This window comes from Xyrauchen texanus, chromosome 38 (genome assembly GCF_025860055.1).
Source record: "Xyrauchen texanus isolate HMW12.3.18 chromosome 38, RBS_HiC_50CHRs, whole genome shotgun sequence".
NCBI classification, from domain to species: domain Eukaryota; kingdom Metazoa; phylum Chordata; class Actinopteri; order Cypriniformes; family Catostomidae; genus Xyrauchen; species Xyrauchen texanus.
The window spans coordinates 4,146,584-4,172,017 of NC_068313.1; the positions used below are offsets into that span (position 1 = coordinate 4,146,584).

General features: G+C 43.1%; 1 protein-coding gene across 7 annotated transcripts; it reads right to left on the bottom strand.

Moving 5' to 3' along the window:
• Nucleotides 1-3,424: 3,424 nt before the first annotated feature.
• Nucleotides 3,425-24,219, bottom strand: LOC127631767 (ras and Rab interactor 2-like). 7 transcript variants are annotated; one of them, XM_052110079.1, is made up of 9 exons: nt 24,090-24,177; nt 23,415-23,485; nt 23,217-23,270; nt 23,019-23,116; nt 13,166-13,351; nt 11,934-12,545; nt 9,011-9,328; nt 8,435-8,566; nt 3,425-5,288 (listed from the first exon to the last, which is right to left on the bottom strand). In XM_052110079.1, the coding sequence occupies exons 2-9, from the start codon at nt 23,423-23,425 to the stop codon at nt 4,846-4,848; spliced, it is 1,854 nt and encodes a 617-aa protein (XP_051966039.1). In that variant the 5' UTR covers nt 23,426-23,485; nt 24,090-24,177; the 3' UTR covers nt 3,425-4,845. The 7 variants fall into 7 exon arrangements, with proteins under 7 accessions (XP_051966039.1, XP_051966037.1, XP_051966040.1 ...); XM_052110077.1 differs by having other exon boundaries at nt 23,019-23,119; XM_052110080.1 differs by lacking the exon at nt 23,415-23,485 and having other exon boundaries at nt 13,166-13,358; nt 23,019-23,119; nt 24,090-24,219.
• Between the last annotated feature and the right edge of the window lie 1,215 nt (nt 24,220-25,434).

The window sequence follows — 25,434 nt, forward strand, 5'->3', positions numbered from 1 at the left end:
CTTTACTTCACGTGCTTGCGCATCTCAATGATGTCACATACACAGGACTCACAGTTCAACCATACATGGTCTGTCACATCCTTCTGACAATATATAACATATTGTAACAGTGTGTATATATATTTTTACAAATTTTCATTTGTGTTCAGCAGAAGAAAGAATGTCAAACACATCAAGGATGGCATGAGGGTGAGGAAATGAGGGAAATGAGAGAACTTTTGGGTGAACTATCCCTTTAAGGACATTTGACAACAGCAAGCAGCATGTCAAACACTCCAACAAAGTCATGAGAGAACAGTATTTTTTTTTAATCCTAACATTTACAAAACATTTAAAAGTAAAAAAAAAAAAAAAAAAAAAAGCTACTTTGTACATATAGGGTTTTAACTTTTCATGTCATCATCACAGATCTCTGCCAAAGCGTCTTACATGCATCACTGGCTTTGTGGCTCCATTTGCACCCCCACCCATGCCAGGAGAGTGCATGTGATAAATGCAGCCTGCAGCAGAGGTCAGAGTTCATTGGAGGGTTAACAGGAAAAGGCAGATCTTTCTGACCCGTTAAGGTCACACGAGTCCTTCGGTTTTCATTTCTTTTCCTGTACTTGTTCACCATCCATTAGATTTTCATTTCCCTTTTTTAGATAGTATTTTCTACTTTTTGATCTCTAAAGTTTGCATTTTAGCTTGCCTGGACACATTGTCTGTCTCCATATCTGATATAAAGTGTGACATCTGTGTAAAAGGGCTAATATCCTTTTAACATCTTAATCAAATGTGGAAAACAGTAGTTTGTAAACGCAAGCCTACGAACAGCGTTTATCACCAAAGAAATTATAGCGGTGGAGGGATATCACTGTTACGGAAGACAAAGGCTATGTTTGTAATAGCACAATGACATACTATTATTATTATTATTGCTGTAGTAAATAGTATGTATTCTGTGCAAAGAATGCACATTTTCCGTATGCACTGAAAACCCAAATGATCTTTTGCATTTATCTGAATGTGTAGTATACAACAGAGCACATTGCATGGAATTCTGTATCCATAGTAAGATACATTAAATCTTTTTTTGCTTAAAAAATACTTTTTGAATCTCATTGTGTGATCAGACCGCTAAAATTACTTTTACTTAAAATAGTAATAATAATAGTAAAAGTGCAAAATTACTGTTTAGTTCCAAGATTATAACCGGACACCACTCACATGCAGCATTATGATGTACCATTGATCGTTTCCTGAAGTATACTGATTTTAGTTTTTGTTTTTTAAATAGGTTGCAGTGTACACTGTGCAGTATTCTGTAAGAAGAAAGCTAGCATTCCATAGCCAAACATAACATGCCAAATACGTACAGTACATTATCATTTGCCTGTGTTTGTCTCAGCAGAGTGCTGTTTATAACAAATGCTGGTGTTTGTGTTTAGTTTAGGAGTTTCAACGTGTGTGTCTATATGCATATACTGTACTGTAAATGTGTGTGCTTGTAGCTTTGTGTGTGGGGGCAGTGGGCGGGCTGCTTGCAGACATTAATCATCCAATTACACACCTGTCAGAATGCAGAAAAGGAAGGAGAGGAGGGGCACAGAGAGACATTCATTCTGACATATGTGCACTTTTGGATTGACTGTTCATTGTTAGTTCATGCTAATAATGTCGTCAGCTAATGTTAACAAATGTAACCTTGTTTTAAAGTGTTACCGATTTTGTTTTTTTTTACATGAGATCAGATTATTCTCTTCATTTTAAGTAAAAACTTGAACAGTCATGCATACTATGTGCACTTTGGATATGCTGGTAAGAACGGTTGTAAAGGTGTTTACACGCAATGCGAAATTGGGGTAATGGGCTAAAAATATGCTTCAATTAAATTGTATAATGTGGTGAATATTGCATTAGTGTTGGCCATTGCCAATGATCAGCTTTAGCTGATACTATATATTATAGCTGGTATTACACTGTAGCAACTAATGGAGTTCATGAACTAGTGATAGCCTGTTATGTTGTCCAGGCCAAAAATAAATCTTGTAATATTTGGCCATTTTGAGATACGTTAACTAAGCTATTGCTTCAACAATGTCCCTTTGAGGCTGTGCAGGGGCCAAAGTCAATTAGTCACTCAATTAAGGGAACTAGTTCATTTACATGAACTGCCCAAACGAACTGACTCGGAAAAATGAATTGGAGTTCCCTCTCACTAAATTTAAGTGAATCGTATATTTTAAATGATTAATTTACATTAGCTGTAAATAATTATTCACTTAAATAACTAGCACAACATGAGTGAGAAGACGGATTCGGTGAGAACGTTTGACTCCAATGCTCGTTCGCAAATACAATGTGACAAATGTAGCACTTTGGGACACTACAGTGCTACTCATTGAAAAATGTAGCTCGTTATGGAAAATAGCTGAGCTATTGTAACGCTACTGAACAATGTAGTTAAATTTGTTGCGTTGCTACTTTAGTTAGTTACTTCCCAACACTGGCATTGTCAGCCATCAACCACCAAACCCTGATTGGTCGACCACTACTTTACCATGGTACTGAATGATAGTATATACCTTGATATTTTGCTACACATTCAAGTTGCTAGCTCACTGTTCCAATTACAATTTACAACTGTCATGAAACATTTTTATGTATGAGCTTCTGAAATTATACAAATCCAAAACAGGGGACAAAAATTGAGTGGTACATCTGGATCTGAGACTGAAGTGTGAAAGTGTGTGTGACAGAGAAAGAGAGGGAGAAATCCAGGCAGATTGTTAATGATCTATCCATTAGATTTATGTAGAGAATAATTTTGTTGAAAGTGTTGGGGCGCGTTTAGCCACTGGCGCTTCTATTTATCTCCATTAACAGCAACTTCATTAGAGCTTAATCTTAACAGAGCTGCTAATCAAAGCATCACAAATCAGATGTGATCCAATGTGTGTCTGTGTGTTGGAGACTGTCCCTTGCATCTACACGCCTCAGGCTTCAGCCATCTGTGTATTCAAACACTCAAAGCAAAGGCCAGATATCTAATGTATGCCCTGTGCTGTATGCATTATGTCACTGCATGAAGAAAAAGAACATGATCATGCATGTTTCACCTCAAAGCGCATACCATTGTTTCATACATTCAGTACAGTGGAGTCCAAAAGTCTGACACCACTAGTAAAAATGCTTCTATTTTGCGTTTTTATAATTTAATTATTATTATTATTATAAAAATCCTAATTTAAAATGATCAGCATAACAATTTAAGTAAAAATGTTCAGAGGCAGTGTAAAGAATGAAGTTCATATATCAAGTTCAAGCTGATTAATGTGTACAGAAAGTGCAAGCTAGTGCTATCTGTTCAATAAACAGATGAGAGGTGAAGCAAGAAATCATTGGAAGTGTATTAATGACAAATGTCTTTGAAACAAAAAAGCACACTGTATTGCATTTATTGAAAAAATAAACACTTGCATAAACAGTGCATGTATTTTTGGGGTATGCAATTTCATGGTTATATATTTAAAGGGACAGTTGTCCCAAAACAAATAAATAATTAAACTGACCTACAGAGCTGAGATATTTGATAAAAATGAATAATAAGATCATTTTCATTTTTTTTGGGTGAAATAACTCTTTAAGCTTTGAATATTTCAATTGAAACATTTAGCACAAAATATTTATCATAAAAAATTCAATAATAAATATTCACCCTCCAAAGTTCAGTTCCAAAATATATATTTTTTTTTTCACCAGATGAATAATAAAGATGAAAAAAGAAAAATGGAATATAATGAAACTGTGCTTTGGAAGGGAAATATTTGTTATAAAAATGTTATGGACATTTTGTGCAAAAATTGAAATATTCAAAGTTTTTGAAATGGATGACTTGGACCAAATAATAAAGCAGCCGATAAGTGCCCAACATAGATGGAAACTCCTTCAATACTGTTTAAAAGCATCCCAGCGTGATACCTCAAGAAATTGCTTAAGAAAATGTCAAGAGTTCATTTCTGCAAATTCTAGACAAAAGGGGGAATACTATGAAGACATAGGCGGAAATCGCAGGGGGGTCAGGACCCCCCCATCTGAGGGTTGCCCCCCCCTAAAATATCATTAAAATATGTGTATTGTAAATAATATAATGATACATCCTTAAAATAATTGTTTAAGAAATAAAATAATACAAATGCAAACGGGGCAACAACAAAAAAAACCTTGGTGTCCCCTTCAAAACTTGCTCTTGAGAATTGTTATGTTTATTGTCCCCCCCAACATTTTGATGAAATTTTCGCCCCTGTATGAAGATGCTTAAATATAACAGTTTTGATTTATTTTGGATTTTGTTTTGTTACAACATAATTCCAATAATTCAATTTATGTTATTCCATAGTTTTGATGACTTTACTATTATTCCAAAAAATAAACAATTATAATAAAGAATAAGTGTTCCAAAACTTCTGACAGGTAGTGTATGCATATATACACACATATACATACATATATATATATATTGTCTTCCCAAAACAAAACTACAACAACAGTATTAGAACACTTTTGGTATGACGTTCTTGGTAATTAATAAATGGAAAGAAACGTGTACAACAGTACCCCCTAGTGGTCAATGAAAATGACAGAGGCTGTACAGTACAGTAAACACTAATAATGGCAGAGTAATGCGCCTATGTATGTATGATTTAATATCAGTTTTAAAACATTAATGTTAGTATGCAAGACTAGATTTTTACATTAAGAATATATGAGTGATGCTTGCCCATGCAAAACTTAATAAGTAAGTCCAGAGGTAAGTTCTTTTTTAAGTAGTAAGAATTTGTTAATTCTCTCTGTATATCACATTTACATAATTTTCCAGCTCACTCCAGCACCTTTCCCATCATCCTCTGTTTTATGTGCGGCAAGGTAGAGCGTTTCTAGTAACTGTATTTGTTCCCCTGAGAACTCTGAGCTGCCCTCTTTTTCCTTCTTTACAATCTCTAACTCTTCCTCCAAACCCAGCAGTTTTTCCTGCACACTAGAGGTGACCGGTGTGCTGGAATCTGCGCTCTCATGCAAAGAATTCCCTTCCGGTGGATCGGCACAGTCTGCCTCTGCTGGCCCACGCCTCCGTATGGTTTTGCGATGTTTGGTGTGCCTTGATTGGTTGCAGTGGAGAGTACGTCTGCGATGCCACTGGCTGAGAGACCTCTGTGCTTCTGCACTGAGTTGCCGCTTCGCTAAACGAGGCCTGAAACTGCTGATGTAAAAAAGGGCAGCGTAGAGAGTTGTAAGGTAGTACCCACCTGTGTGTGTGTGTGAGAGAGAGAGAGAGAGAGAGAGAGAGAGAGAGAGAGAGAGAGAGAGACGCCATGAAATAAAAATGAGTTATGTGGCCATGTGTGTTAGCGTTGATACTTTTTATGCAAGTGTACTCCTAAAATTCACATTTAGCAGATTTAAGCATTTAAAATTGGCCTCTCTTCCAGAAAAGCAAACCAAAAATATTGATGACTCCAGTCAAATGCTATAAAATGAGAATGTCCCTCCCCCTAATGCCACCGACTAGTAAGTACTGTAGCAAAATTTGGTTTACAGCTGTGCAATAACTAAATAATTCTTTTTTGTTTCTTTTCTTTAAAGAACATGCCACATGGATTATTTCATGTCAAATTAGCCAAATTATTAAATGTCATGAATGAATATATATTGAGTAATCCATAGTTTTTTCAATGGGGGGTTCAAATGAAATTCTCAAATGATTTTGGAGCAAAACTACAGCTAATCAAATTAATGTGATAGCACCATTATGTTATATTTATACTGAGATAAGTAGCTCTATAACTAATATCAATTGATTTCAGCACCCCTTGCTGCATTATATGTCAATGCAGTTCAAAAATGCTTGTGTTGTTTTTTTTTCCTATAACTTCAGAAGCATTCAAAGTATCTAAAATCCTATTAGATTAAAAAGTGTAAGACCCTATTTGGTTAAATCACAGATATTTGGGGCTCTCACTGTTGCTCAGTGCGTAAATTGTTACATTTTACAAATTTTCAGTGGTCAAAAACCAAATGTGGATCACATGGTACAGTATGAACCTAATTTTTCTTGTCCAACAGGGCCATTTCTAGCTAAAAGCGCTAAGGGTCCCCAAATCACCAGGGGGCCCCACAAAGCAAGGTTGTTTTATTAATATTTTTTTAAATATAGGGGAAGTAACCCAATTAAGCCCCAGTACCATATAAGCCCACTTACTGTTTTATTTTGAAATATAAAAAAAAAAAACAGAAAGAAAAAGAAAATACTGTTGCTGAGGAAATAAACACACTTTTTATGAGGAGCCAATCAAATGTAATAAGAGTTATTTGGGAACACTTCGGTAGCCATTTCAGAAGTTGCTCCAAAACTTTTAGTTGACCTTAAAAAAGGTAATTTTTCCACAGTCAGATGAATGAACCGGCCGAGGTTTTTTATCTGAAGAATTTAATTAAGAGATTAATCAGTCAATCAATCAAATAATACTTGATATTTGTATCTGAAAGGATCTGGAGCCCATGCAGGACACTGCCTGAGTGATGCTCACAAAGATAGATGCAATAAAAAAAGAAATGACTAAAAAAATGCTGATAATCACATTAAATGAAAAGATTTAAGAAGCTTCTTGAGCTCAAACAAGATTTAGTGCTCTGTCTGTAATTGTAAACCAGAAATATAACTGAATTCATTGTGAACTATACATACAGAATCTAATTTCATTGCAGGGAGAAAATGAATTGGCAAAATAAATAAATAAATACAAAATAAACAAGGTTTACAAGGACTTTCAGATTCAGAAATGAAATATTTCATTTACTGTCTATGATGTTTAAGATCTAAATCTAAATATCTAAATCAAAACGGAGGTGTTTATTTAGTCAAATATGAAGGATTTACAATTTTAAAAGCATACTGGCTTTATTCAGAACACATCTGGGCTTATAAGACCACTCCAGACTTTACACGTTTCCAGTTAAATCAAATAACTTAATTTTGTCAGTTTATCACAAAACATAACATGAGTGTTTAGATGAGAGATTAATCTTTGATTTAAAGCTCACTTTATTGGAAGGCTGTCAACATTTCTTTAAGAAAACATGGAAAAAGGTTTGGGTGGGCTTAATTGGGTCACTTCCCCTACTAAAAGCTTATGGGGCTTTTCAACTGCGTGGTACAACTCGACTCAACTCGACTCTGCTCGCTTTTTGGGGGTTTTCAACTGTGGATAGTACCTAGTACCTTATACTTTTTTAGTATGACCTCGGTCGAGGAGCCGAGCCAATACTAAATGTGATGTCAAAATCCAGCAGATCACTGATTGGTCAGGGATAATCGTCACTAGCAGCGTCACTTTCGAATTGTGTAAAAAGAAATGGCTGTGCACAAAACCACGCTGTGGTCAATAAACGAGGTGCAGACGGTCCACTGGTTAGCGATGAGCGAAACAAAAAAGTCTCTCAGGAAGTGTCTCAGCTGTTGGCCGCACATGGCTACTACCGGACCTACCAACAGTGTAGGGAAAAGTTAAAAACACTTAAAAGTGACTATAGAACCATCAAGGAAAAGTGGAAGTTGTTTGACCAAATGGAAACGAAATGTACATTTTGTTACATTAACGCTACTGTATACCCTGCTCAAAAGCTTCACTTTATTTAGTTGACCAGCTTCTGGAAGCTTGCTTAGAAAACAACCAGGCCAATTTAACTGTTACACTTGTGTAAAATCACCATGCAACAACTGCTTTATGCAGCACAATGAGCTAGTAGCTAACAGCTAATGTTATTGTTTTGGTCAGTTTGTGTCACGTTTAAGGTGATGTCTCTGTTATGGTTCAATCGGACAGTTATAGGGGTTCCCCTTGTGGCCCAAGAGGGAAAGGAAAGTAACTGCAAGGAGAGAATTGTAGCTAAACGTGTAGGTGTGCTTTCAACATCATGAAGCACACCTACAAGTAATTTATTGTGCGATGGGGGCCTCCAAGAAGATTTAGCTTAGGGCTGAAGTACAAATAATATTGAAATTAGAAATGGACCTTTATTTATTCAAATAAAAAACAATAATGTAAAAATCTCGATTTTCTAGAGTCCAAAAATACACTACTATTAAGAATAAGTGACACAAGTGGCTCTTTAGTTAGCGTAATACCTAAGCTGCATCATTAGGTATCCAAACACCAAAGGTGATATTGTTTTTGTACTGAATTCAAATTATTCTGGGTGTCAGAAACCGTAAATTGTACAGATCTAAAATTTGGTAGTATGGCCCCAAATCCCTAATAACTCTAGAACCGTATGGGCTAGAATCAAACCCCTTTTTTAATCTAAATCCACTAGTGCCCCCAAAATAAATGGTCCTAGTGATTTCCATTTATGCAAGAAAGAAGTTTTGTATGTGTGTGTCTGTATTCCCTACCCTCTCCTTGTAGTTGTGTGGGGTCCAGCAGCTCCATCATGTAGTCAGTATCAATCTGCAGTATAGCCACATCACTACGCAGCAACACCCATGTAAGGCATGGTAGGAAGTCATCTGCCCCAAAAACTACACCTGACAAAAAGCAATCAACAGAGTCAAATCTGCTTTCTGACTCGCACATTATTTAAATGAAACACCTGATATTTCAGTCATAAGAACCAAATCGGATTTCTGGTAAGCACATAAATGATGACACATGTGCAAATTAAAATGTAGTTAAAGCTAAACATGTTTTAAATGCCTTGAATGCAAATGAGCGGAAATAATATTAACACCTACTCATACATTATAATTCATTACATGATTGGTATATTAAATGTTAGCACGTTTTCATTTAGTTCATTGAAGCTGTGGCCCAAGTTATGCATTAACCCTGTTAATGTCATAACTTGGCTTTAATAAACATGATGATAGTGAAACAATAAAGGGGAACTCAAAACACAACGTTGTTTTTATGTTAAAAATAGTACTGCACACACATCAGCAGTGAGAGAATCATGTCTGTACTTCACTCACCAGGTTTAGAATTAGCCTTCATGCTATGGTAGACATTCTTGCAGACTTTGAGCAGGATGTAAACTTTTTTACTAGGTGAATAGGTCTTATGCATCATGGTCCAGTGTTGCTGGATCTTCTCCATCATGACAGCATCAGGTACCCCAGCACCAGCTGCACCTTCTAGTTCCTCCAGGCTGCGCTTCTCCAGCATGCTCATGTTGGCCTCTAAACGCTGCAGAGTGCCATCATCCCTGTGTGCTGTCTTCAGACACATGTACAGATGAGCGTAAACTGGCTTCAGAGCTACTTTATGTAAGGCGACCTCCAACATAACATCTGAGGATAGGGAGATAAGAAATCTGTGAATAAAGGAGGTTTTGTTAGCGAGAGAATCTATGAAAGAGATCTCATAGTAGAGAGATGTTACTGTATGAGATTCCCTGTTTTTACTAGAATTTCCATTGTTGAGGAACAATACTTTTAAGTAATGGGTTATTGCACTGCTTCTAAAAAGTAACTTCTCTAAATATGTTTCGTTGAGACTTTTTCTATACTTCTTATAAACATTCACTTTTTTTTTTATCTCTTATCTCACTGTTTATCTTTTGAGCATTGTTGGCCAAGGCTCTCTCTTTCCAGAACAGTAGTGCTTTGGTCAAAAGGTGTTTTTCTTTTTTTTAATTCCAGAAACGTACTCAGAAATGGTTTGGTTTTATTCACGATTATGTAATTTTGTCTACTGTAAAGATCTAGTGTATGTGTTAAACAATGTGTACAAAAATGCAGGAAACAACGCGTCCCATATGAATCTTAAAGGGACACAGCATTTCATATTTTAATATGGGATGATCCCATACTATACAGGAAGGGTGGCAACCCTATGTGGCATTAAGAACCCTTAGTCCTCAAGGGACAATTTGAATTACATTCAAATGCCTGTGCCATTAAACCAGATGTGAATAAACGTGTTGACAGTTTAACTAACTTTTCTAACTTGTTTAGTAAGATTCTCTTCAAATTGTTGCTCTACCATTACACAAGATGACCTAAAATAAAAGAAGAGAGCTAAACATCCGCTGTATAGTTCTTATAAGTACTTGTGTCGTGTTATGGGTTGCTTAAAAGACCTTTGCCACATTTGACCTAATAAAGCTCAGGTGGATTGTGTAGGCCCACGTGACAATGTTATGGGTTTTTTTTAATTTTCAGTTGTAATAAAATAACTGTATTTAATATAGTAATTGTATTTGTTTTGTAAAAATATAGAATACAAAATAATGCATTTATTTGATAAAGAAACACTTGTTTAAAAAAACAATTCTTAAAGAAAGCATTACCCACTACTTTCTTTTTAAAGCAATGGACCCCCAAAAATCATTATCCCCATGCGAAGGGCACCATTTCAAAAATATAATGACAGCTATATATTTACAGTACATACAGTATATTAATACCCTTTACTATGTGATATTGTAAAGACAACATGTTGTTTGAAAATCTTAATAATTATAAATATTAAATAATTAAGAAAGATGCAAAGTAAAAGTATTCTGAAACTGTATGCATGTATTGCAAAGAAGGACAGATTAGAAAAACTCTTAAAAGGATAGTTGAGGTGAGAATTAAGAGGATAGGTGAGAAACAGATTAATATTTAAGACATTTTCTATAATAAATTCTCCTCCCTGCCCATTAGGGGGCGATAAGCACAAAGAATGTGAATCAGCAAAAACACAAGAAGGAGAAAGTGATGGAAAATGGGATTAAATATTGATCTGTTTCTCACCCACACCTATCATATCGCTTCAGGAGATATGGATTTAACCACCAGAGTTGCTGGAGTAATTTACATGTTTCCCTTATGTGGATTTTGGAGCTTCAAAATTTTGGCACCCATTCACTTGCATTGTATGGACCTACAGAGCTGAGATAATCTTCTAAAAATGTTTTATGTTCTGCTGAAGAAAGAAAGTCATACTCATCTGGGATGGCAAGAGGTTGAGTAAATGATAAGAGAATTTAAATGTTTTGGGTGAACTAACCCTTTAAGCCCAAAGTATACCTCGCGTCTGACGCGAATGCTGAACATCATCAAATCTGGTCATCAGCAGAATACTTGAGCACTGCATGAGTACAGAACGATTTTTTTAACCTCACATCTTTGAATGTGCAGACTGGGCATGCGCCTGGAAATATTTGCATGAATTGCTGGGCCCACAAGGTGGCAATATTCACATTGGAACCGTTGCTCTCATGAATTAGAAGAAGATTTAATCGCAGGTAAATATCAGGAGACAGAGGTAAAAACAACTACAGTTGATTTTCTTGTCAAGAGCCTTATGTTTTAGGAGGTCAGGAGATGCCTACATTTGTATAACTTGGGTCTGAAGGAATATAAAGACATCTTTATGGGTCTAAACTCCAGAAAAGAAATAGTCCGTTGTCTTATAACACTCGTTTCATGCATGCGCCAACCACCTGTGTATGCGCGTGCCGTCAAATGGAGTATACTTTGACAGGCTCGCGTTCGACTGTAAGTGTTCACCATAGCTGAGAAAACTCATCTCATTTCAACTGTAAGTTCTATATATACGAAGAAAAGTTGTTCTTTGTGGTTAAATTGAGCTTGTTTAACAAAACCAAAGTTAAATATTTTTGCGGTTGTTACTACGTTATATATTTGGGTCACAAGACAATGAAGGATTTCTAGGAATGTTTTCATACTTCTCATCTGCATACTTTAAAAAAATGTATGGCAGAGATGTTCATTCTTCATGAAATGCAGTGCACACTCTGACAGTCCTCGATTTCAGACACAGCACTGGTGTAAGGCAAGCACCACTTGACACTTCCAAAAAACTGTAATCTAAGTAAATAACATGCATTTTGTAAATAACATGCATATTGTACTTCTCCCAAAATTGTGTATCTCCAGGTCATACCCAGTTCTAAATCAGGTGTGTCTCCAAGGCTGTCAGTGATGCTTTGGATCTCTGGGTAATCGAACAGGGTTTCTCTTAGAGCAGTTAGAGATGAACGCACTTCCTGTAGCATCTCAGTGCAGGTCACCCCAGGAGTTGTCCCACCTGCATGAGTTTGCTCTATAAATCCCCTGATGGCCTCTGCAAATACCCCACTCTTTTGTTCCGCCATCTCCTGAATTCGTTTACTCAGTCGTCGCTGTGGTGACACAAATCTGCCCAGAGCCTGACCCACTGCCGAGAGGCGGTTCTTGACCTTTTCTGCTAAAGGGAGGCGGGGCGAGTGTTGGTATGGGGAAGGGCTTATGGCTGGTTCAGGCTCCTCCTCTATACTACTAACTGACAGGGAGTCCAGCTCTAAGCCGGGTGGGTGAAGCTGAGAGGAAGGAGGTGATGCATTCAGCCATATCTTGTCCTCTATCCATGACACACGATGTGGCGACTGTGGACGAGGACTGTGGATGGAGTCTGCACTTGCCCTTTTGAGAGGGTCTTGCTGGTTGGAACCACTTCCGCTGCGAAGCACAACTCCACCTGGGGAAGCTAGAGACACTGAACACTTCTCAAATGACCCTTTGAGAAGAAACAAAGAGATAGACTTAAATTACATGGCCATAAGTAGATGGACACCCAAACTCTACAAACATTTTATTTCAAAGCCATTGGCATTAATAGGTAGGTGGTCCTCCCATTGCTGCCATAACAGCTTCCACTCATCTGGGTAGGCTTTCCACTAGATGTTGGAATTGGATGCAGGGATTTGCTCCCATTCAGATTCAAGAGCATCAGTGAGGTCAGGCACAAAAGTGGGTGATAGGGCATAGCTCGCAGTTGGCATTCCAATTCATCCCCAAGGTGTTCAATGGTGCTTTTTGTAATCCAATCAAGTTTTTTTTTTCACACCAGACTAAGTAAACCATATTACAAAAACATTTGTCTAAGGAGATTGCATTTACTTTATCTTATGCATCTGTTAGTAATGGTTCTAGCTGAAATAGCCAAATACATTCATTAGAAGGGGGTGTCCACATACTTTTATAATTACAATTGTCTCAACTTTATTTGTAGAATCACAAATATTTACAGTATTTTAAACATAATTGTTGGATCCTTTAAATCACACATAGCCAAAGCAAACAAAAAACTGGTGACCACTATCTCTGTCACAGTCAAAACTGCAGAGTTCTCCTCACCTAGGGAAGTTGGCCTCTGTTTTAGTCCCCTCCCATCCCATGCTCTTGTGTTGCTTAATTGCCTCTCTCGTCTCAAGCTGACTGGACGATTGGCAAGATGTGGGTTGGTTGAAGAATGAGTCAGCCAATCATCACCATGCTCATGGAGGTACAAAGGATTGATGAAACACAGTGCACCACTGGCCCCTGTAAGCTACCAACAAACAGAAACAAACAGATAATATTTTCCATAGGTGACTCCAACAATACGGAATATAACCACACGTGGCAATTATTGGTGACCTAACAAATATAAAAGTGCAGAAAATTAACACAATATCCAAATCTGAAGAACACATCCTATGGATACAGTTGTTTTATTGGAAATTTAAACTTCCTTGACCACAGTTGCTCAGGTTTGGTGATTTTCTTAACTTATAGTGCCCCTAGCACTGTAAATTGGTGGTTAGACATTGCACTCCCAATATTTAGGTCAATACATCATTATGGGCCACACCCAAACTCCTTATAAAGAGGAATCAAAATGTATTTGATAACATTTTGTCAGGTGTGCCTCCAAAAACATAGGTTCCCCTTCTGTCGCTCTCTCCACGTTGTGTCGGAGAAGCGACACTAGGGGTCTCTTGAGCGCCGATATTCACCTCTGATCTTATTGAAAAGGGCCAATGGGAGTTGGCAGTCGGTATTTGCATACCCCGCCCCCGGACATACGGGTATTTAAGCGGGGCAAATACGGGAGTTCATTCAGAAAATTTCTTCGGAGCCGATGGTCTGTCTGCAGTTTGCTGCGAGTTACACGCCACTTAAACGTTCCTGTTTTCCTCTGACGATCTGCATGCTGTTGGATCTTGACAGCGCACAACAGCGGCTTTCTCCTTCTCAGTGCACGGCGTGCATTGTTGCCCCTGAGCGCTCGACAGCGCAGACACGCATACACACACACACTGTGTATTAAAAGAGTTTTTTACTAAAAGAGTAATTTTCTCTAAAAGAGCAAACACAGCGGCGTTGAACGTCCTTTTAAGGACGCGTCTTTTTCAAGATGCCTTTCCGCCCCTGTGTCGTTCCTGGATGCGGTAGAGTGCTCTCTGCTTCAGACGGCCACAGGCGCTGTCTCGTGTGTTTGGGCCGCGATCACACCTAGGCGGCGTTGTGGATGGTTCATGTTCTCACTGCGAGAACATGACCATGACCACGTTAGCGGTCGCGGCTCGCTTTCAACAGAAAGCAAGCCACCCCAGCTGCACCCGCATTGCTCCTTCTTCCCACGGGATTAAGGATGGTGCGGTTGGCGCTGGAGGCGATTTGGGGTGGCAGCGGGTGCAGTTTCGCCGGGTAGCCCCCGCGAACCTCCCGTTCCCCGACACGCTCGCTGGTCTCCGTCCACGCTCGCGGTGATAGCGGCTCGCCTCACGGCCCGGCTGTCTATCCTCCCGAGTCCGAAGCAGATGAGCTCGCCGCTGCATCGGAGAGTGCGGTGTCTGATGCCGAGGACTCCCCTGGACTGCCGCCTTCGGGCCAGCAGGCCCAGGCTGAGGCCGACGCTCAGATGTCCGACATGCTTTCCCGGGCCGCCTTGAGTGTGGGGTTGGACTGGAACCCTCCATCCTCCCCACAGCCTTCTCGGTTGGATGATTGGTTCCTGGGGGCAGCGCGCCGTTCGCGGCCTCGCGATCCCCTGGTCCCTTTCTTCCCGGAGGTGCATGATGAGCTGACGTCTACGTGGAGAGCCCCGCTCTCCGCTCGTCTAGGTGCCACCCGCTCCACTCTCTCCACCCTCGACGGCGGAGAGCGCCACGAGTACGACGCGATTCCCCAGGTTGATAGGGCAGTTGCGCACCATCTATGCCCCGGTAGCCCTACCTCCTGGCGGGGTCGCCCGTACTCCCATCCAAGCCCTGTAGGACAACATCCTCGCTAACGCGAAGGCCTACACTACGGCTGGACGCGCTGCCTCCGCCCTGCATGCGATGGCCCTCCTGCAAGTCCACCAGGCCAAAGCTCTCAGAAACATGCACGGGGGTGGACCTGATCCTGATGTGCTGCAGGAACTGCGCTCAGCGACCGACCTCACCCTGAGAGCGACGAAGGCCACAGCTCAGGCACTCGGACAGACGATGGCCACCCTAGTGGTCCAGGAACGCCATCTTTGGCTCAACCTGGTCGAGATGCGTGAGGCTGACAAAAACCGCTTCCTGGACGCACCTGTCTCCCAGATTGGCCTTTTCGGTGACACTGTCGAGGACTTTGCCCAACAGTTCTCCGCGGTGAAGAAGCAGACGGAGGCCATTTCGCACATCATGCCCCGCCGCAGACCTGCCGCTACGGGCGTCCCCCTGCGAGGATACCAGCTCCTGCTCCGCCTCAACCCGGGCCCAGCTCTCAGCCCCAGCGTCGAGCACTCCGCAGGCGGCGCATGCCCCCTGTCTCACGAACCCCCTCCAGGACCCGGAAGGCTCCCAAGCGTTCCTGAGACAGCCGACCCAGAGCCGAAGACGTTAGCTCCGGAGGTGGTAAGACCGCTCCGTCCCCCGGTGGAGGGCCGGGAGGAGAATCCTTTGTTTTTTCATTTGCCACACCCCTGACGGGGCTGTGGTACCCACATTCTCAATAAAAGAGCTATTTCCTTTGCCTCTGGGTCACCTGGCTCACAAATGCCGTTTTCACGGCAATGTGCTTTCAGATCACAACAGTCCCGGTACACCGGACGCGGCGATCCCGCCTTCCGCCTGCCCACGACTGTCCCCCGGCCGGCCGGTTCAGAAGAGTCCAGAGGACGCCAACATCAGACCTCCTCCTCAGTCAAGAACCCGCCCCTGCCGGGCGCGCGGAGCAAGGTAAGTGCTTTGAGTCTATTCTCAGCACCTCAGCCTCAGGCCGCAACGAAGCCGCCCGACGCTGCATTACCTGTTCCGCCCCACTGCGAGGCCCCGCCGGGTATGTCCAAAATACTCGTCCCTTTGGTGCCCCTAGCGCAGAGCTGGGAAGCGTGGCTTTCGCTTCCCAATGCATCACGCTGGCTGCACCGGACCATTCGACTCGGTTACGCAATTCAGTTTGCCCGGCTCCCGCCCCCCTTCAGGGGCGTCCGCTTTTCCACAGTACACGGCCCTCCAACCGAAATGAGGAAGGGTTTCTTCAGCCCTTACTTCATTGTACCCAAGAAAGGCGGCGGCTTACGACCAATCCTGGACTTGCGAGTTTTCAATCGGGCCTTGTTAAAACTCCCGTTCAAAATGCTTACGCAGAGAAATATTCTGGCTGGCGTTCAGCATCTAGATTGGTTCGCAGCGGTGGACCTGAAGGACGCGTACTTCCACGTCTCAATTCTGCCATGACACCGACCCTTCCTACGGTTCGCGTTCGATGGCCAGGCGTTTCAGTACAAAGTCCTCCCCTTCGGCCTGTCTCTGTCCCCTCGCGTCTTCACGAAAGTCGCAGAGGCGGCCCTTGCCCCGCTACGAGTAGCCGGCATCCGCATTCTAAACTACCTCGACGACTGGCTCCTCCTAGCACACTCTCGAGAGTTACTATGCACACACAGAGACCAGGTGCTCCGGCACCTCAGCCGCTTGGGGCTTCAGGTCAACTGGGAAAAGAGCAAGCTCACTCCGGTTCAGAGCATCTCTTTTCTCGGGTTGGAGTTAGACTCAGTCTCAATGACAGCACGTCTCACGAGCGAGCGTGCTCAGTCGGTGATGGACTGCCTCGCTTCCTTCAAGCCAGGCACAGTGGTCCCTCTAAAACTTTTCCAGAGGCTCCTGGGGCATATGGCGTCCTCCGCGGCAGTCGCGCCGCTGGGGTTGATGCATATGAGACCACTACAGCACTGGCTCCAGACTCGAGTCCCGAGACAAGCATGGCACCGTGGCACGCATCGGGTAAGGATCACCCCCGCCTGCCTCAAAACACTCCGACCCTGGACAGACCTCTGCTTTTTACGGGCAGGAGTACCCCTGCAGCAGGTGTCCCGACGCGTCCTGGTCACAACCGACGCCTCCCGGTCCGGGTGGTGTGCCGTGTGCAGCGGGCATGCAGCAGCGGGCCGTTGGAAAGGGGCCCCGCTGCGTTGGCACATCAATTGCCTGGAGTTGCTGACCGTCCTTCTTGCTCTCAGGAAGTTCCTCCCGTTAGTTCGGGACAAACATGTCCTCGTGAGATCGGACAGCACCACGGTGGTGGCGTACATAAATCGCCAAGGCGGCGTACGCTCCCGCCACATGTCACAACTCGCCCGCCGTCTCCTCCTATGGAGCCAGCAGCGACTCAAGTCGCTGCGTGCCACTCACATCCCCGGCAAGCTCAACGTCGTAGCGGACGCGCTATCACGACAACGCCTGCCCGGCGGGAGTGGAGGCTTCACCCCTGTCGGTCCAGCTGATTTGGGAACGGTTTGGCAAGGCCCAGGTAGACCTGTTCGCCGCCCAGGAAACCTCCCACTGCCCGCTCTGGTACGCCCTAACAGAGGCTCCCCTCGGGACAGGCGGCTGGCACACAGCTGGCCCTCGGGGCTGCGCAAGTACGCATTTCCCCAGTGAGCCTTCTTGCACCGGTGCTGTGCAAGGTCAGGGAGGACGAGGAGCAAGTCACGTTGGTGGCCCCCTACTGGCCCACTCGGACTTGGTTCTCGGAACTCAGGCTCCTCGCGACAGCTCCTCCCTGGCGAATTCCCCTGAGAAAGAACCTCCTCTCTCAGGGACGGGGCACGCTCTGGCACCCGCGCCCAGACCTCTGGAACCTCCACGTCTGGTCCCTGGACGGGACGCGGAAGAGCTAGCCGGCTTACCGGCGACCGTTGTGAATACCATCAACCAAGCCAGAGCCCCCTCTACCAGGCACCTTTACGCCCTAAAATGGCGCTTGTTCGCAGATTGGTGTTCTTCCCGAGCCGAAGACCCGCAGAGATGCGCGATTAGGTCAGTGCTTCTGTTCCTACAGGAGAGGCTGGACAGGAGGCTGTCCCCGTCCACCCTCAAGGTGTATGTTGCCGCTATCGCCGCCCACCACGATCCTGTAGACGGCAAGTCTTTGGGTAAGCACGACCTGATCCTCAGGTTCCTGAGAGCGCTCGGAGGTTGAATCCCTCCCGGCCAGGCCTAGTTCCCTCCTGGGATCTCTCGGTAGTCTTGGCAGGACTCCAGAGACCTCCCTTCGAGCCGCTCGAATCAGTTGGACTCAGGGCCCTCTCTCTTAAGATGGCCCTGCTGATCGCGCTCGCCTCCATTAAGAGGGTCGGGGACCTGCAAGCGTTCTCTGTCAGCGACACTTGCCTGGAGTTCGGTCCGGCAGATACGTCTGTGATCCTAAGACCGCGACCGGGCTATGTGCCCAAGGTTCCTACCACACCATTCCGAGATCAGGTAGTGAACCTGCAAGCGCTGCCCCGGGAGGAGGCAGACCCAGCCCTTTCATTGCTGTGTCCAGTGCGCGCCCTGCGCATTTACCTGGACCGCACACAGAGCACCAGACGCTCTGAGCAGCTCTTTGTCTGCTTTGGGGGACGGCAGAAAGGGAATGCCGTCTCCAAACAGAGGCTCGCACACTGGGTTTTCGATGCCATCACACTGGTTTATCACACCCAGGCCGTGCCCCTACACTTACGGGTCCGAGCTCACTCAACAAGGGGTGTTGCGTCCTCGTGGGCACTGGCCAAGGGCACCTCCCTAGCAGACATCTGTAGAGCCGCGGGTTGGGCAACACCCAACACCTTCGCGAGGTTTTACAACCTCCGCGTTGAGTCGGTTGCGTCTCGTGTTTTCTCAGGTCCGAGCCCGTAGAACTCGGTAACACGTAGACCGACCGGCCGGGTGGATCACTTGCGCCCAGCGCCCTTTTCCTGACGTCAAGGTAAAGTAGTGCGCCTTCTTCCCAGGGCGCCCCACTCCGAGTCGGGCCCCTGGTCAATTCCTCCCCAGCCCTCCGGGTCCGCGGTTCAGCGGAGGAACTCACCGACCCAAGCCACTGCGGGTACCCTGATGGCCACCCCGTACTGGTATAGGGGCTCCACAGGTAAAATAAGAAGGCCTCCTGTTCGGACTCCCCCTGTGTGTAATTCCACGGTTCTGTCCCCTTACGAGCGGACCCCCGTGTCTCCCTTAGGCAGTTACAGCTGCCTCGGTCGCCGTGCTGTAGCAACTCCCCCTTTCGAGGCTGGATCTACCACCGCACCATACTTTCCACACAAGCCCTGCAAATACCGACTGCCAACTCCCATTGGCCCTTTTCAATAAGATCAGAGGTGAATATCGGCGCTCAAGAGAGACCCCTAGTGTCGCTTCTCCGACACAATGTGTCGTTCCCTCCCTCGGGGAACGGAGGTTACATACGTAACCAAACGTTTTACACATTTCTAAATGCTTCCTATATTGGGACTCTCAGAATTCAGTGGAAAGAGGAATTTAGCTTCTAGCTCAAAAGGTTCCTAAGATATAAACATAAATGTAAAAGTATGCATTATTACTTTACAATTTTCTATTGGTCAATTGGTCAAAAAATATTGTTGACACCCTACACATATATACCAAGTGAAGATACTGGCTACTGAATATTGAGAAAGTACTGGCTACTTTCTTTGTCCTATTAATAATATGTTAGCACTTGCGCCTAAGAGAATGCTTGCAAAATCTCAACTTCCTCAATCTTGTGGTTGCAAAGTTTTTATTTGTAGCACCCCTTGTGTGAAAGCATCCTCTGAATATTCTGATGTGTTCCAACTTCATAAAGTTTGGACTTTGTGTTCAAAAGATATAGGTCCATTAATCATGCAGCATCATTTCTTGGAATAATAAGACAAGAGATGCTTTTAATAGCTAAAAACTCCAAGTAATGAACTGATGAACACAATCTTCATTCCTGTGTTTACAAATTTCTTATTCAAATAGGAAGTTGATATGGGACATCTCGAAAGGCTTGCCCTGTTTTTATAAAAGCCAATAGCCTTTAGTGTACACAGTGTGGCAAAACCACACTTGATAGCTTGTGTCATGGAAATACATTTCATGAAAAATCTTTGCCACCAAGGCACCACCTTCACCTACACCTGCAGACCTGTAAGAATCAGAGAGTAAATGAACCTGCATTTGATTTTTGAGGTAGGTCATAATCTAGACAAGATCCAAGGCTGTTCTGATGAAGAAGCACTCTATCATCATCAAGAACATTAATGTGTTCAAATGGAGGCTGTCAAATTGATAGCTTCCAATTTTGCTTGTAGCATTAGTGGTATTTCCATTGTAGACAGTATTTTATTGGACAAGTGAGGGGATTATAAGTTAAGTCATCAAAATGTTTTGTTTATTTTCCCAGAAGAGAAAGATATTAAATGTGTATATCTGCTAAAACTTTATTTTGTCAACTTTTAGAAGTAGACTAGCATACAGATGTCCTCAAAGCTAACAGACATGGATAAGCTATAAAATGTCTTAGTTACTGTCGTAACCTCCATTCCCTTATGGAGGGAATGAGATGTTGTGTCGATGAAGTGACACTAGGGGTCGCCCTTGGGAGCCCCAGACACCTCTGATTTTTGAGAAAAGGCCAATGAGAATTGGCGAGTGGAATTTGCATGCCACTTCCCCAGACATACGGGTATAAAAGGAGCTGAAATGCAACCACTCATTAAGGCTTTGTGCTGAGGAGCCGAGACAAGGTCCTGGCAATTTCAGCAGGTAGTTCAGTGTTGTGGCAGGAGGGACACACAACGGCACAACTACTGAACTGTGTTACATGGACTAGTGGTGAGACGGGCAGAGCTCTGTGTGCCTCGTAACCAGCGCACCAGGCCATCGCGTAACCTCCTCCATCGCACTCGTAGGTGTCAAACGGTCCCATGCACCATGGGGAAAAGTCAGCTGCACAAAAAATAATGACTGGCTGACCCATAAGGAACAAAATCGTTCAGCTGGGGGCCATATAAGGTCCACGTCGGGTGGTGTCCCTCCAAAGAGGACGACACAGCGGAGGGGGCTTTAGAGTGGGAATACATCACATGGTCTTCCCGAGTCCGGTCGGAAGCAAGTCATGTGGAAGGGTCCCGTGGTAGGTCCTACCCGAAGGGGGAGGATTTACTACAAACATGGTGACCGGGAACAGAGAGGCCTCTGCCAAAGTATTATGTGGTTTACCAACAGTGAAACGCCTTTGCAGAAAATACATCACACTGGGTTACCAATGGGACAACCAATGCATTTGAAGAACCTACCACAGTACAGGGCCTAATTGACACACGTACTTGGCCGGTGGTGAGTTTCTCCAAAAACTCACCAGACACAGGGCTAAGGAGGAAGGACATCCAGGGTCCACACTTTTGTGAATGCGACTGGGAGAAGGAGCACATGTCTTCGCCTCAAGGGAGGGTAAAGGCACTATGCGCAAGCGGTACACCCGGCCAGCTGTCCCAAGTCTTGCCTGTTTGAACCTGACATCACAAGGGATGAAACCGGCTCAACCCGGAGGATGTAGAACCAGGTGTTGCCCAGCCCGCTGCTCTACAATTGTCTGCTAGAGAGGCGCCGTTGGTCAGAGCCCAGGAGGCCACTACACCCCTGGTAAAATGGGCACATTGCGCCACAGGGGGCAACACGTCCTGGGCGTGATATGACATAGCGATGGCATCAATGACCCAGTGGGCGGATCCTTTCCGCTATCCACCAAAGCAGAAAAAGAGCTGCTTGGAGCTTCTAAAGCTCTGTGTGCAATCCAAATAGATGCGCAAAGCACGCACTGGACACAGCAACGCCAAGGCTGGGTTTGCCTCCTCCTGGGGAAGGAGGAGGCAAAGTTCATCAACTGATCCCTGAATGGAGTTGTGGGAACCTAGGGTACATAGCCCGGTCAGGGTCTCAGGATCATGTGATAGTATCCCAGACCGAACTCCAGGCACGGTTCGCTGACAGAGAATGCCTGCAGGTCCCCTACACTCTTGATGGAGCGCTCAACTGACTCTATGGTCTCAATTGGAGCTCTCCGTAGGCCCCGAAGGACCATGGAGAGGTCCCACGAGGGAACGAGGTGCAGTCTGGGGGGGTTTAACCTCTCAGGAACCTGACGATCAAGTCATGCTTCCCTAAATACTTTCTGTCTACTGCATCGTGAAGTGCCGATATAGTGGCTACAGACACCTTTAAGGGTGAGGGGGACAGCCACCTCTCCTGCAGAAAGGAAAGCACTGATCCGACTAAGCATCTCTGGAGGTCTTTGCGACGGGAAGAACACCACTTAGCGAACAGACGCCACTTCAGGTCATACAGGCGCTTAGCAGAGGGGGCCCTGGCCTGAGTGATCGTGTCTACCAGGGGCATTCTCTGCACTCAACCGGTGCAAGAGGGGGAGAAGCCGCTGTAATGCAGCAGAGGAATTTAGCTCGCTGAAACACAACCGCTCGGCTCGGAAGAAAAATTCTGAATGAGTGGTTGCATTCCAGCTCTTTTTATACCCGTATGTCCGGGGTAGTGGCAAATTTCACGCCTTTTCTCAAAGATCAGAGGTGTCTGGGGCTCCCAAGGGCGACCCCTAGTGTCACTTCATCGACACAACGTCGAGTGTTTAAATCTGTGACATGCATAACAAGGTTGCGCAAAAGAATTCAGAGACAGTAGGTTGAAAGTTCTGCTGCTGATTTATGATGCTGAATCAAAATTTCAATCACTGCCCCTCAGTGGCCAAAGCTAAAAGTGTTGTTGGACATATGAACATATGTGAGTTTCAGTTTTCTCTGTGAAATGTCCACAGACTGCACACAAAATTCATGCAGAAAATACATTTCATTATTAAAATTAAAATGTATAATTAAAAATGTTTTAAAGTATAAGTCAGTTAAAGCAGCAAAAAACAGACATCAAAAGGTCAATATCACCTGTATAGTACACATGACCGTTTTTGCCATTTCTACTGTGCCTGGTGTTCCCGCAGTCATACTGCTGATGTGTGGATCTGAAGAAGAACACAGGCAAGCTTCTGAAAGACACACACAAACTCTTGAGAATGACAGTTTGATTAATTATATGAATAGTGAATGACAGGCCAGGTACTGACTTGGACCATGTGAACTGACCTGAAAACTAAACTTTTATGGTTGTAAACCCAAGAAGCAACCAGTAACACATCCCTGAGAGAAAGATGGGTAGAGTCAGATAAATAACAATTGAAAAACATTAAACTGAAACCCAACATTTTGGGTAACACAGTGAAACAACACAAACAAAAAAGTACCACAACACACAATAGTACTTTGGAGTAGCACAAAAAGTACCTCTTCCTCATCTACCACTGTTGACTTTGGCTTGCTCAATGGAGGTTTGTAAGGTACTATTCTTTATAAATCTGCTTTGTAAAAACATGCATTGTGAAAAGCAATATTCAAATAAGTTTAATTGAACAGGGTTAAAACTGTATGTAAACTCTATGGCATATGAATATGGCAATCATTCAGTACCACTGTACATGTAAAGGGTTAATGTGCTTCCATTCGGTAATTACTGCAAAATAAACCCCTTGATGCAGTCTTGTGTCACCCTGAAGGGGTTTATTTTGTGATAATGACTGTACATTATCCCACTTAGTACATGGCTTCTCACCAAATAAATGAATAGTCACAAAATATTGATTAGAGACCGTAGATTGAAACAACATGAGAGATATGAAAGCAGTAAAGTTATGTAGGAAATCATTTGTGTGGGACAATGGTCAATTATACAGTCATCATACAAAAATATTTGACAGCTGAATGCGATTCTGCATTCAGAATCAAATATTACAGAGAACTGTGTAATAAATCAAAGTATCTAATGCCATCACTGTACTGTAATGTAACTGTTTTGAAAGGAAAACAATTAAATTTAAATAGGCCAACTCTTTTCTCCTTCTCGACTATCAATTATTATCTACTGTTGGAAATAGCTGCTAAATAAAAATAACTCATGCCCACCTGCTTAGAGTGTAGAAATGCAGCAGCTGAAAGAGATCCGAGGATGCCAGGTGAGATGCTTTAAGCTGAACAGCTGTGAAGGAAAGAATACACGACAACTAGTGAGTCAGACTCATAAGAGAAACTGAACAGACTGGTCAGGAACTACTGTGTGAAAAACACACACATGTAATAAGGAAACAGGAAGAAGACTGCAGTGTTCATGGTGTGCACTTAAATGCATGCACAAATATAGTACAAACCTTTGTGCGCAGTTTATTGACATTGTGGAGAGGAATTTTTGAAGAATCATTTGGCAACTCCTGCCATGCAATGACATTTCATAGTGACCAAATCTATCAAGCACCAAAAAGAACAAAAAGCACTATAGAATTATAATGACAGTAGTCCATATGACAAATTATTTTTTGGGGGGAAAAGACTAAAATGACTGCATTATAGACTTTTAATTTTTAACATTTAAAACAAGACTTAAACCATCATTGGGATAACATCTATGAAAAATCCATATGCACCACAACTGCATACACTTTATAAATGGGGACTGGACTATATTGTTATCTCACGATTCAGTTCAATATACTATAGGATGTTCATGATTCAATATAATCTCGATACAATATAATCACATAGTTTTTTAAAACAATATAAATGATCAAAGATCAGAGTTTCTCACATACCTTTCTCTATAAGAAAAGATTAACAAAAAAGCCTTAAAAATAAAGGGCTATATTCAGGCGGATCAGTTGCAGAACAAGTAATAATGTATAATAAATGTTTTTAATCATATGTTTGTCATTATTTTTATTATCACATTTAATTAAAAAAAAAAATATATTACTTGATATGAGGTGTCACTGTTTGAAATAAATGTGTATAATTTACAAGAAATAACATTAAGTTTACATTCATTTATGTACAAAGTGCTAAAATAGAACTTTAAGAGTTTAGCGTACATCTCGCAACTCATGCTGGTGTTCCGGTTCGTTTATTAATGAGAGAGAAGAATCTCTTTTTTTTTTTATTGCGTCTGTATGTGCTATGTGTGATTAAAATTAATGTTTCTTCTTCATAAGAGATATGATATTAAAAGACATTATTCTGTGATAGTGGAGTGAGTGAATGTCATCTTTGATGGATACACATTACACGGAAGAAACGGTCCGTTTTAATTTCAAGCACTTCAAACTCAAAGTATTCAACAAAACAAGAAGATTTTTCAGGTATTCCAGTTCTAAAATTTCTAAAAGCTAATTTCGAGCACTTAAAGAGCCTTGTGCATACCCTGTAAACAGTGTAGAAAAAAGCACAGCAGGATTCAAATCAAGCAAAAGAGGTCATTATG

Bases quoted from the DNA above. Each gene is read 5' to 3' on its own strand.
- LOC127631767 (XM_052110075.1), bottom strand. From the start codon at position 23,335: ATGTTGGGTTTCAGTTTAATGTTTTTCAATTGTTATTTATCTGACTCT. The intron at 23,120-23,216 runs GTCAGTTCACAT...TGTGTCTTTCAG, and splicing joins CATAAAAGTTTAGTTTTCAG to AAGCTTGCCTGTGTTCTTCT. The intron at 8,567-9,010 runs GTGAGTGAAGTA...GCTTTTTGTCAG, and splicing joins GAAGGCTAATTCTAAACCTG to GTGTAGTTTTTGGGGCAGAT.